The sequence below is a fragment of the Pinus tabuliformis genome, chromosome 7, assembly GCF_031772625.1.
Source record: "Pinus tabuliformis cultivar Carrire ecotype Pingquan chromosome 7, CPIR1, whole genome shotgun sequence".
In the NCBI taxonomy this organism is placed as follows: Eukaryota; Viridiplantae; Streptophyta; class Pinopsida; order Pinales; family Pinaceae; genus Pinus; species Pinus tabuliformis.
In genome coordinates this window covers 1,343,432,710-1,343,447,293 of record NC_142293.1, presented here as the reverse complement: position 1 = coordinate 1,343,447,293, position 14,584 = coordinate 1,343,432,710, and the positions used below count along the sequence as shown (strand labels likewise).

Here is a 14,584-nt window from a genome sequence, read left to right as displayed (position 1 = left end):
GTTGTAAAATTTCAATATTTTGGGTTCTCAAAAGGTTTTTGATGGTGCTCAATCTATTTCCACCATTGAAAATATGATTAACACTGTTACCCCACGATTTTTTGAAATTTTTTTACTCGGGTTATACTCTCATAGACGATTCCGATAATAAAAACAAGACGAAGACTTAAAAAAATATTTTTTGAAAACAGATATAAGAATGTAGGAGCTACATAATAATAATTGATAATGTGATATGTATTCTTACACTAGTTCTAATGTTGAGAAAAATCAACTTCTTATAAAATAGTACACATCAATATACATGGAAGTTTGACCCACCAATATACATGGAAGTTCAAAATTCTCATACAGAAATGGCTTTGCTAAAAACAAAGTTATCGTCAATACAATTTTAACAACTGCGCATGAAGTCTTCCGAGGGCCTAACCCATGCTTGAACACAATGATTCTATTTATTCAAATTCCTGTTGACGACCTATTTTCTTTTTTTCCCTCATTCTAACACTAAAAATATTTATAAATTACAAATTTTTTAATATAAAAAACTAACTTGAGACACCTGTTAGAATTTCTACAATTTTAACAATGATTCTGCATGCGGAATAAACTCAAAGAATCATTAAACTTTATTGCCCAGGGATACGAGTTACCTCCAGCCATTGGTGATGTATTGATGCAGGCCACAGTCCACAAGCTTCTCCTTCAGCACTCCAGCTTCTGTCCAAACAAAAGAACACAAAATTCTGAAGGCACTTTCGAGCTCTGCTATCTCAGCTAGATGGTGTAGAACTGAAGGGGGTTGAGATATGAGCTTGGGGACCAACAGATGAACATATAGCTAAGCTTCCATCAAGCTTCTAAAAGCTATGTGTTAGAAAAACCACAAATCAAGGTAGAGATCAAATCAAAGTGATGGACCACTTTAGTAGCTCCAATTATAAATTTAGTAATTGCAGTTGATTTTCTTAACTTAAGGAAACTACTGCAGTTGGTTTCCATAAGTTAAGAAAAGCTGCAACTCCATAAATCAAGGTAGCTTTTGTGTAAAATCAATGGAGCTTAACATTCTCCCACTTGGTCCATACTTCCAAACTTAATGTCTCAAAAACCATTGACAATCTTTATTAAGTAATAGATACATGAATCATGGCGATAAGTCCTCTTATGACGAGTATTATCTTCCATGTATTACTATGCATCTATTCTTATTATAATTTATGTGGCAATAATATCTTAATGAATAAACCCTATGTTTATTCTTGGTCCTTCTTAAATGAATTTTCTCAAATCAACTTAAGGTGCACATAAATATGAGAAAAAACATCACAATAATTAAGAATTTCATTAACATTGTCCATACAATGAAAAAACTGCATAATGGAACCAAGTCCCATATTCAATACATGATCCTTGAATTTAAACGGTGGCATGCCCTTAGTCAAAGGATCATTGATCATTAACTCAGTGCTGACGTGCTCAATGACCACTTTATTTTCTTTAACACGTTCCCTTATAGCTAAAAACTTAATGTCGATGTGTTTATTTCGACTCCCACTTTTTTAGCCATAAAACCAGCAGCTGAATTATCACAATATATTCTCAATGGCTTAGATATAGAATCCATAATTCTAAGCCCAGAAATGAAATTCTTAAGCCATACACCATGTAAAGCAGCCTCAAACAGGATATACATAAGCATGTAGTCTTTGGTCCCATGAAGGTACCTCATTACTTTCTTTGCAGCTCTCCAGTGGTCTAAACCTGGATCATTCTGACATCGTCCCAACATTCCCAATGGGAGCTACACTTGGTGAACAATCCTTCATCCTGAATCTCTCTAAAATTTTATTAATATAGGTTCCCTGTGACAGACCCAAGTTGCCTCGAAATCTGTCTCTATGGATCTTAATGCCAATGACATAAGATGCCTCACCCATATCATTCATATCAAAACTTTTAGAGAGGAATTGTCTCACCTCATGTAGCAAACCCTTATCATTGGTTGCTAGCAAAAGGTCATCCACATATAAAACAAGAAAACAAATTTTACTCCCACTAACCTTCAGGTATATACATTGATCCATAATGTTTTCTACAAAACCAAAAGAAGAAATTACATTATGGAATTTCAAATACCATTGGGAGGATGCTTGTTTTAAACCATACAATGACTTCTTGAGCTTGCAAACCAATTGCTCACCATGACTAGAGGGGAATCAATGAAGATGTGTTATTCATGAAGAAGTGTTATCAATCATTAATGAAGAAGTGTTATTAATCATCATCTTTTAGTACCAGTGTGAACATGCATTGAATCATATGTGACATTGTTTTGTAAATTAATGCAGTAAAGACCATTAGACAAATACCATTCCCAACATAATCAGATTTATAGAATAGACTGAAAGATTCTTCTGAAAAGTTTAAGGAATATCCAAAAGGTACAAGCCTTGAAACTGAAATCAAGTTTCTAGAAAACTTGGAACATAAAAGGTCTTTTCTAACTCCAAAACAAAACCACTACTTAAAGCTAAATTACATGTTCCTATAGCTTCCACATGCGTGCCCATCTTGTTTCCTGATAAGATGCTTTGCTCACTTCCTACTGGCTTCCTTAGGTTTTGCAAACCTTTGCAAGGAATTTGAAATGTGAATTGTCGATCCAGAATCAATCCACCATGTGTTAATATTAACATTAACCATATTAGATTCATAACAAACAAACGAGATTACTTCCTCAAGTTCGGGAATGTCAGAACGAATTTCAGAGAAATTTGCAGGTTGTACTACTGCATCAAAATAAAGAATCACATGCTTATGTTGAGGCTTAATAAACTTTCATGTTTTACCAATGTAAAACATGCTAAAAAAAAATTGAATCAAATGACATGAAAATTGCCTGTGGGCTAAATTTTCAATTCAAACAGATTCAATAAAACTTTATGAACTTTCATGTAAAACATGCTAAAAACAATTGAATCAAATGACATGAAAATTGCCTGTGGGCTAAATTTTCAATTCAAGCAGATTCAATAAAACTTTATGAACTTTCACGTTTTACCAATGTAAAACGTGCTAAAAAGAATTGAATCAAATGACATAAAAATTGCCTGTGGGCTAAATTTTTAATTCAAACAGATTCAATAAAACTTTATGATAAAAATTATTAATTCATAACTCCTGTGGGTAGGTTATGAAATTTTATCCTAATTAATTACATAAATATAATAAAAATTCCCGTGGGATAAAATTTATTATATTCAGTGTAATTAATTACAATTTAATGTCTAAATAATCTTTATGTGATCTTGCCAATCAATATATGATTTTATTTAATTAAAGATGCTGTGGCTATTCTTTAATTAATTAAAATCATATGGATCACTAGACATTATTTTGTTGCATAAACAAAACTTAACCCGGAGATTAACTGAAGCAGTGTTGATCTACTTTGCACTTGCATAGCAAATGCAGTTCGAAGGCTCGCTGGCTTGATTTCAGGCTCCTGTCCTTAAGTTCAGCGTAAATTTTACAATGAATATGTAATCAATTATAAAATTTACAGAGTGCCATTATTCGATAATGATGGGATCAGGAGACGCGGCTAACGAATTCAAGAACCATCATATAAACATATATTGAATAGCATGGCACACGCTAACACACAAATTGTGCAAGTCTTTAAGGCTGCTAACTGCACCACTAGATGTGTCAGCCAGAAGCCTTGCTACATAAAGACATCCATTTGAAAATATGGCCAAGTTTACTCTTCCATAAAAATAATTATCAAATAATAAAAATGCTGGATTACCTTAAAAATTAAAGCCATGAATTAAAGCAGGTTTGTTGTTGGTCTTTTTAGGGACCCAACAATGCATTGTGGTGCCATCATCCAATTCCATTTGCTTTGATTTCATTCCAGCACTAGAAAAGTAGATACGAAGACATCGATTTCCTGAAGCTGTGAAACTAAAGCATCCTGTCATGGTTTACGGCTGTCACTCATACAGGTAGGATCTACCTTCCCTTCAAGGCTTGGAGAGGCTTCTTAATGGGGTTTTTCCATTCACTTGCCTTTCAATTTAGGGAATATCAATTTTGAGAGTGCACACCGCCTTTCTGTTTAGGGGAAGACAGATTTTGAGAGTCCCTGTGTGGCTAGAAGTCAGGACTACTCTGAGAGGAAATACTAACTTGATAGATTGTGGTGAACTAGAATTTACCAGTGCTTATTGCGAATTTCACAGCCACAGTAAGAATGTGAATGATTAATAAACATCCAATTATATTTAAACCCTGATCTTCATCAGTTCAAATAACAAAAAGCAAATAAAATCCTGGTTTAGGGAAAAACTAAAAAGAAAATAACAGAAAACTGCGGTGGCGAGTTGTGATTGAAAAGGATTAAGATTGAAACTAATATAAAATATACACACAATTAACCTGCTCAGATAGCGGGATTAAGATTGGAACTAACATATCCCTTACTTATACTTAACCTACTCAGATACCAGGCTTGGTGAACAAAAACATTCATGTATTTACAAGAAATTGCAGAGAAACTTCTGAAAAATCCAAACCATCAGCTGATCAAAGGTATTCACGAAAATTGGCCTAGTTAATACTTTCCAATAATGGCTTCAATCACGGCAATTATGATTTCTGGAATTCGAATAGAATCTTGCAAAGCTAATACGGAAACACACGAATTAAACTCCACCCAGGAAATAATTTTGTGTGATGATCTGACCTGAGAAACTTATGGAATTGTCTTTGACCGAGCCAATTGAAGTGGCGAGTTGGGTTACTGGCTAATAAGTTAACCCCGTTGGGCATCCACCATCATTCAATTTCTCCTGACTTCCGAATTCTGCTTATAAATCTATTGGGTTTGGTCCCAACACATCATCCTCCTGATCTTCAAATTCGGGGCCAGCCCAGATCCCAACAATTATCAGACCATCATGATTGGGTGAGTGAGGGGAAACACCACAACGTAACCCCAATGAAGATTCAAATGAATTCTAAAAGGTTGTCAGTTGTATGGACTTGACCTGAACAAACCCACTGTACCAATGTCATGGAGTTAGTCAACCAGACAAACTGAAAAGCTTGCCATCAATCTGGGATAAAATTGGCAATTGGCTAAACTTTAAAGCCATAGAACGGAATTGTTCCTAATTATTTGTCAAAATATTTTCTGAGTTCTGTTGGGTGACAATTTGAATGTTTCTCTTTGGTTTCCTGAGTTGTTTCCAAGTCCAAGTTATACAGCTTTGGTTTCCCATAACTCAGATCACAAGAATTCCTTTACACCACAGACACATATAACCTGAAAGAAACTACCATGGAAGGCAGAGTCAAAATGACTACCATAATATGTTTTTAAGTTCATACAACAGCAGTGAGTACTCACCCTTATACGTTTAGTATGAAGATGTATTTCCAGACGAAAAAGATTTATTCTTGAGGAATGTGTACAGTGTGACTAGTATACATATAGAAACCATAACGCGCTATGCCATCAGAATACCATCAAAGAAAAGAATTTATATGATTTATTTACCATAGGTATCGTATGTCACAATCTGGAATTTCTGCATTAAGCTGCGCAATTCCAACAATTATTATGAGTGCACTTCTAATTTAACTTGGATGAAGTTACAATCGAGGTTGGGAGTCCAATTAAAATGAGCGTAATGATTTAACGCCAGACACGAACATAAATAATGAGGCGTCAAAACATCTTCCGTAAATGAAAGAGATCCCCAAAGCAAATAATCGCGGAAAGATAATGAAATCTCAAATAAGCCAAATTTAATGGCACGGCCGTAAAGATTAATAAATATAATCCACTTAAGACTTCGCGTTAAAAAATTAAAAATATCGCATTGTAATTGAGATTCACAATACAAATACTCTAGGAATGTGTAATAAAAAAAAAAATTGAAGATAATTCTGTCGACGAACGTTTCAACGACGAACATGAGCAGGCATGGTATAGCGAATACACTTACCACGTGGGAAGTTTGGAAGAACATACGACAATGGACTCTTTTATTTCGAAGTTCATTGCATACGGATTGTCATGATTACCCACCAGAATTACCAAAGTCGGTGTGGATGCACATTTCAATGGCAACTCTCTGTCGGCAAAATTTAAAGCCTTGGCTTATGCAACCCTAATGACCAGGCACGGCATACGGAAAACCCTACTACGCGGAAAGATGGCTAGGAGACCAGCGTTATAAAGGTCGATAAGTGAATCATGATTGCGAACACGCTGTCAATGTCGTGTGCGCATTTACATCAAAATAATATTGAACAATAATATTTGTGGTGAACAAACGTGTGACGCGAGTTCAAATGCGTATGACAGAATTAAGGTGCTATGGCCAACTACAGCAAGGCAGAGGTAAAGGGCTCTGATACCAAATGTTAGAATTTCTACAATTTTAACAATGATTCTGCATGCGGAATAAACTCAAAGAATCATTAAACTTTATTGCACAGGGATATGAGTTACCTCCAGCCATTGGTGATGTATTGATGCAGGCCACAGTCCACAAGCTTCTCCTTCAGCACTCCAGCTTCTGTCCAAACAAAAGAACACAAAATTCTGAAGGCACTTCCGAGCTCTGCTATCTCAGCTAGATGGTGTAGAACTGAAGGGGGTTGAGATATGAGCTTGGGGACCAACAGATGAACATATAGCTAAGCTTCCATCAAGCTTCTAAAAGCTATGTGTTAGAAAAACCACAAATCAAGGTAGAGATCAAATCAAAGTGATGGACCACTTTAGTAGCTCCAATTATAAATTTAGTAATTGCAGATGATTTTCTTAACTTAAGGAAACTACTGCAGTTGGTTTCCATAAGTTAAGAAAAGCTGCAACTCCATAAATCAAGGTAGCTTTTGTGTAAAATCAATGGAGCTTAACAACACCATCTCCCACATAAATAATTTCCCAACCCTTCTAACCTTTTAACGAAGTTATAATAGAGAAGCTTACAGTGACATCAACCGTTGAACCTAGAAAATTCGTAGAGACCAGCAAGAAAATTATGAGCCGAGTAACTTCAATCATCCAAACACAGCTGCTTGAAAGTTTCAAGTTCTTCAAACAGTTCATATTGGAGTATTGATGCCAACAACTCCTACCGGAATTCCAAATATATCAATGACAAAGTCTGCGGTTGCGAGGAAGCGTTATCGCTTGGTTTCGATATATTCCTTCCGTGATGTTAGCTTATTTAGACTTTTATCAACAACCACAAAATAAGCTTCAAGAAACATTTCCAACCCCTCTATATGTTCATCATTGTTTTTGGAATCCTTCGCATTTTATAAAGTTTAACTATATTCTTTTTTGTGCGTCTGAGAATAAGTTGGAGAACGTAAAAGGAAAACTAGAGTTAAAAATGAAGACTTCGTTTCAATATAACTATGACCAAGTCAAGAAGGACCTCTATAAATGGAAATCTCTATTCATTTCTTTTTAAGTTAAATATGCCAGCCAGATTTTTATCATCATCTTGTTGAGATGAGAGGTTTATTTAGTATGATGTGTAAACATGTTCATCTGTGATCAAAGTTGAAATTTTACTCATATTAACCAATGAAATTTTACTCATATCGCCTAAAATAAAAAATCTAAAAATCTGAAAAAAAAAACTATATAAAACATTTAAATAATATCTGCTTATAAATAAAATTTGCAAATAAAAAATTAGATCTCTCAACTTATATTAGATCTATATTTAAAATAAATCTGTAATAATTCTACTTCAATTCCAACCTTTTCACCGGGTAGAATCTACTCCATTCACTCAATATTTCCTTCGTATAAAATATTTGTTCCTTTGTTTTATTGGACTAATTAGTATTATTCAAAACAAATTGTTATATGGGCACCTTGTAAAACTTATGCTCACTCTATAATATTCTTCTTATAGACATGTCATTAGATTTTGTGAAACCTACAATTCTTAAGACCTATTTTATGCACTCCCCTTAAAAATTAAACATGATGAAAATCCAACTTGAAGACTTTCCACATGCACATGTCTTCACATGTATGTTGTCATATTTTTTTTTGTGGTGCTACACCATTTCACATTTGATTTTGTGAATGACATATTTCGCATTTAATTTTTTCATAGTGGAATACATGTTTTATATGGAAAGGCATTTGTGTCCCATATATGTTTGAAAGCATATTTTTTTAGTGATATCTTAATCACAAATTATTTTTTGATATAACCAACACCCCTCATGTTATTAAAGAAATTATCTATCTAATATGTCAAGTATGTATTTTTTATTGTCGTTTAATTTACCTCCATTTTGTCTATGCACAATCTCAAGGAACCATCCTTCTTCTTGAAAAAAATCATGGGTGCCATAAGGTGAAATAATGTGACTAATATGTACCAATTCTAGTAGTTCTTTCACTTTCATCCACAACTCAATTTTTGGAGCCAATATATTGTACGGTGTCTTGGGTGTTGGCTCATTTGACTTTAGCTCTATTGTTAAGTTAATCTCCCATTAAGGGGTAGCCCTGGAAACTCTTTGGGAGAAACATCCTCGGATTTTGATGGAACAGGGTGCATCTAAAGAGGGTCCCTTCCTATCTCTCCTAGCCTGGACTGGGTAAGATTTACACACGTACATAAGGAAAAATTTAAATTGCATTATCAATATGAATATTAGAGACACTTCTCTCTTGACACCGTGGATTTTGATTGATCTTTCTTCATCATCTAAATAGATCACTTTCTTTTTGAAGAGGTCCACAAAATCTCAATGAGGTTCTAGCAAATCTATTCCAATCATTATATGGTACATCCCTAGGGTAGTGACATATAGCATTAAATTAGTTGTTCAATCCCCTAGGTCTACAAAACCTTGGTCAACATTAGGCCCTACGACTTCCTTTATTCCATAATCCAGCTTTACTTTCCTGAAGTGATTGTGTTGATAGGTTATCAACCAACATTTTTCTAATGCATATGGTGAAACGAAATTACCTGTTGCACGAAAATTATGTTTTTTAACTTTTACATGATATACCATACCTAAAGTCTACACCACAATGGATTTATCTTTAGCTTCATGGTTATCAATTACTACATGAATCTAATGGTTACTACTTCCTCTTTCCATTCATTCCTTTTCTTCTCTATGTGTAGTGACACGTGATGACTAAGGATAATCACACTAGTTATAAAGAACTCTTTATATCCAAGTAATACGAGGTGTATTCTAAATATAATTTTGTGAATCCATATATAATTTTATCCTTCCTTTGGAACCACTACACTTACTAAAAGCTCCACATAGTTTTTTTAGACTGACACTAGACCTTGAAGATGTTGGTAAAGTTGTATTGGTATTCTTTGAAATCCTTGGTTCTACTTTTCTAGGTACAACCGATTTTCCATATGGTGGTGGCCTAGATATTCCTTCTATGGAGAAATCCCAAGGGACCTTCCCCAAAATTGTTGGCTATTGTCAAAAGACATCGCTTGTTTCCCATTTTATGTCCATATGTTGTTCTATATAATGGGAAATTTCAACCTCCTCAACAATTAGAGATATTTTCCACATGTATACCCTTTCCCTAATATTAGGATTTAATTTGTACACAACTTGGTCTAACCATTGTTGATCATTTTCCATGTATAAGGAATATTTGACTAGCTCTATAGATGTTTTCTTGTACATATCCACTAACCAATTTCATTGTACTATAACTTGGAAAATCTACCTATTGTTCCTCAATGTATGTTTGTAGATACTTTGTCCTAAATCATTCCACAAACAACTCTCAGGAAGCTATGTTTCAGGTGATGATTTTTTTTTTTCCAAATTTCCTCAATAGTTCATGACTTCAAAAGAATTCATCAAAGAAGGGATTTTTGTAGGATGTAATGAGGCTTCAAAGACTATACAGGGTTTCCATTCTAGGTCTAAGGAAGACCATAGTGAACCAAGATATCAAGTTTAACAAGGGACAAGCATTCAAGAAGTCACGTGAACCCCTTCTTGTAGAGACAAAAGATAAGGAGCAATAGGATCCAAAGACTAAGAGTTCATCTGCACACATATCCATGACTCAATCTTCAAGTCAAGAAGAGGAGTTGGAGGCTCCTTCGAGTTCTTTAAAGATGAGGCCTTGGTGGCTAGAGCAGACATTGAGGGATGCTTAGGAGCATGTGGAGGCTCCTAGGATGGCATTCAAAGAAAGTAGACCATCAAGATAATTTCCCATCGATGTGGCTCTCATGAGCCACATCATTGATTCTGAGCCTACAAATTTTAATGAGGAAAAAAATTATAAAGTTTGGGTGGATGCCATGATGGAGCAATATCACTTCATTATGGAGAATGAGGTGTGGGACATAGTCCCAAGACCCAAGGGAAAATCAGTGGTGAGATCCAGGTAGACCTTTAAGATCAAGCATGATGCAGATGACAACATAGAGAAGTAAAACACAAGTTTTGTGGTGAGAGTGTTCTCCGAGAAAGAGGGAGTGCAATATGAGAACAATTTTACTCCAGTTGCCAAGTATACTTCCATTTGGGTTGTAATATCTATTTACTGATCCAAGGAGTGGAATATACATCAGATGGATGTGAAGATAACATTCCAAAATTGAGTTATTGATGCAAGAGCATCCTGCTCAGAAAAACCATTGCATTTTAGTAAGCATAGGGTCTTGTGTTTCAAGGGACCTGATTCCCTAAAGTGTGATTAATTGTTTATTTTCCTATGTTTTTATGAGGGTTGTATAATAGTGAGGATATTGTAATGAAATCTTCTCGTTAAGAGCGATTTCAAGAATAGTGTGTGATTTAGAGGAACTAGGAGTTAGTTTCATGATTTTAGGGATTAGATTAGGATATTTAGGATTCAGGTGAAATTATTCAGGATTTGAACCAAAATTGGTTAACAGAATCCTTTTGTGTATAATTTGTAAGCCTCAAAGGTGTAAAGGAGAGAGTTAGTGAAAGAGTTAGCAGACAGGAGGGTTGGATTGTGAGCCTATGGGCATTGAAATGAGAAAGGGCCACTGATACAGACCATGTAAAGGGAGATCAAGCCAAAGCTAGATTGTAAAACCGATTTTTATTTGTATGTATACATTTGTTTAACGAATGACGAAATTGAATTCATTGTGACTTTGTGTGTCATTGCTTTTATGTGCTGAGCGATCCGTAATTGTGAATCTATCGTTTCTCTGTGATAAACCATGATGAATGAATTCAAGTTGAATTTCTTAAAGTCTTTCTGAGTGACAAAAGACTTACCATCTGGGTAGAATCTGTGTGATTCCAGTTTGGATTTAATAGATGTATGTACAGGTCAAGTAAAGAACGAATTATGAAATCTAGAAGAAGGGAAAAAATACAGAGAGTATTATGTATTCCAGTTTGAAGTGGTGTTAAAGAAACATAGGTATAGTTGCAAGGTAGAGTAAATAAATCAGAGAAGTCTCGGCACACTGTTTCTAAGCGGAGAAAGGAGTTGGTAGAGCTGAACTTGGTAACAAGTCGATCTGGAGGTGAGAAGGGAATTTAGTGGAAGCACCAAGTTTGGTGGAAGAGTGAAACCATGACGAAGCAAAATTGTGATTAAGCGAATATGAATGGTGGAAGAAGAATGGCGGAGGAATAGATCTGGATCGTCAGATTGACAGATCTATTAGATTGATGGTGACCAACAACTACGGGGCTAGGAGAGTACGGATTTTCTTGATCATGGCTCAAGTCCTGCACTCACTCCTTGCTGTCGATCTCATATTCAACTTTTAGATCACAGTCAATTGCGAGGGTTAAGCTTGTTTTAATCTGTGTGCTACTTGAAGTCCCGCAAACCATAGATTTGACAGCCTCATATATCCAATGGATATCAGGTGATAAGGTGATTGAACTTTAATTTCAAAATCGGACCTGAACATTTATACATCAAGGATTTATATTCCTATCGGCTCCGTGAGGGTGATTAACCCTCATGCAAGTGGTCCGTCAAATATCGCTATTGACCATTGGATCAAGTGTGCCTTGATCAAATGGTGGATGATCACTGATTAGTTTCAAATCGCATAATTTCATGAGTGAATGAATGTTAGCCTTGAGAAAATGCAATTTGCGATGTGCAATAATACTTGGGCCTGAGCGGACCCAACGAATTAAGATCGAGAGTTTAAATTTATTTGAGTTCCGGAGGATGAATGGAGATTGCATGATAGTCATTGATCTGATGGAGTGAGATCAATGGTGGGAGCTGAACGCAATGAGAGAGCGTTGATAGATGTGCAAAGGCCGATGAAAAGTGAAAAGGTAAGGTTAAGTGTGGTTTATGTAATATTTCTATTATACGAGAGTTATAATAGAAATAGCGGAGTTAAAGGTATTTTGGGTTAAGTCGGGTTTAACCAAAGTCTAACCATGGTATGATTAAGACGAGTAGGTAGTGAAATCAACTAGAGAGCTAAGTTCTAAGGTATAAGAATTAACCAAAGTTTATGAGCGTTGAATAAAGTTTTGCTCAAGGGTTAATTAAGGGGTGAGACTATGTATAGTCAAATAAAACATTTCCATAATGAAGTTTAATTAAGAAGCCTTAAACCTTATTTGTGAAGGTTTTCACCATGGATCAGGTGATTAAGGCCTGGGACCAGTGACATGCAATTTTATTTGCATAATGTGGGTATTGTTGGCTTAGGCTGGCATCATTTTGGTATCAAAGCAGAATTGTGGTTGAAACATTTGGTATCAAAGTAACACAAAGAAATTCTGTGTGAAAATTTCTTTGAGAGAATTTAGAACAAAGTTATGTTTTAAGGTGTGTATGCAGGCAAGGGGAGATCATATTTTAATCTAAAAAATAGTAGGCACACAGATATAAAGTATAACAGAATATTGGAAGAATTGCAGATGCAAGGGAATAGAGGACAATCCATTCAAGTGCAGGTGAATGGTAGAACAAGATCATGCAGAGATATTGAAGGTGAGAAGATATGTTTTTATTTTAATTTGATTTCAAGGTTGGAGAATTTGTGGTCTTTATATTGATGCACAGGTAGTAGCATAAGAAGGTGAGAAGATTGCAGCAACCTAGAAGCAAGGAGTGCTGAATTGGTTCTAGAGGAAAGAACCAAAGAGATGCCGAAAGACTAAGCTCAGAGGAGAGAAGCTTAGTGAGGAATATGTAGCAAGAAGGAGACTTTTTACGGCAAAGGTATTGTTGCAGCTCACAAAGGAAATTCCACAGAGGATGTGTGTAGAATTGCTAAGGGATGAAGGAAGCTAGTAAGAGTTTCTAAGTGAATGAAGAGGTGGTTAGAACCTAAATCTTCCAGCTAAAGATTGGAAGAAAAGGACAGTTGTGTTCTTAAAGTGTAGATGAGTTGAAGCCTAGAAGGAGTAGAGGGAAATGCTCAAGTAGGTTCCAGACAAAGGAACAATACTTGCCAAAAGACCAAGTCTAGAGGAGAGCTTGGTGAGGTAAGTGACAGCAGGGAAGACTTGCTATTGCAGAGGCTTGAGCAACTCATAGTGAAGTGACTAGGGAACTCATAGAGATGGAAAGGATGATGACTAGTGATAGTCATAGCAGAGGTTATGAAAGAGACCACAGTAGAGGACAAAAGAAGAAAGATGCCAAGGCAAATGGCATGAGAATGAGTGACGAAAAATATGATAAAGAAATGGCTGAGATAACAGTTCAGCTTGAAGTATTAATGGAGATGTTGCATAGAAATGAGAAGGACCAGAAATATGGTTATGTCATGAGAAAGAAAGTAAAGTGGCAGAGGCTACAAGAGAATAGGAATCAGCAAGAAAATATGCAGTTAATAAAGGAGCTGAGGGAGCTTGAACAGATTATAGATGTCAAATTGAAGATAGAGAATCTCAAAGGATTTGAGCTACAACAAAAGGAAAATCCTTGAGAAGTTGTTGAAATTTTGGTATGTGAACTAGAACATGGACCATTACTTTTTGAAAGTAATGAAGAGATAGAGGAGTTGAATCATATGAATGATTCAGAGTAGCCAAAAGACTTGATGGTTGAAGCATCAAATCAGACCATAAGGTTTTGTGTTTTTAAAACTGATAATTTTTGTATGGTTGCAGGTTTGGAAGAATATAGGAAGTCTTTTAAAGTTGTCAAAAACATGGAAGAACACCTTCCAGAAGATGAAACTTTTGAAGCAGAGTATGACAATGAGACTGTAGAAGAAGCAGTTCACTATTAAGTGAACAAGTGTAGAGAAGAATCTTTAAAACAAATGGTGTGGAAAAGAGACTTGCTAACAGTCTCAAGAATTCTTTGAGTTTGAATCAACATACTAATGTGCTGACGGAGGAGTTAAAGGAAAGATCAAATCAACATACTGAAAGGTTGCCAGAGGAAGAAGAGGCACAAAGGCCTTATATTTTTTATTTTGATAATTGTCTTAGGATTGCAAATTTTGTTGCAGAGACTGGAACATATTTGGCAAAGATGGACAACCAAATGAAAGAGGAAGAGAACGAACATCTACTGAAAGATGTTAAGGAAGATTTAGCA

General features: G+C 35.4%; 1 protein-coding gene across 1 annotated transcript in view; it reads left to right on the top strand.

The window, feature by feature from the left end:
• LOC149252537 (uncharacterized) overlaps positions 1-14,270 on the top strand; it is a 48,952-nt gene extending 34,682 nt beyond the window's left edge. Inside the window, exon 4 of the mRNA XM_089454175.1 lies at positions 14,149-14,270. Within this exon, the coding sequence (XP_089310301.1) occupies positions 14,149-14,270 (122 nt within the window). The remainder of the gene's footprint in view (positions 1-14,148) is intronic.
• Positions 14,271-14,584: the final 314 nt, after the last annotated feature.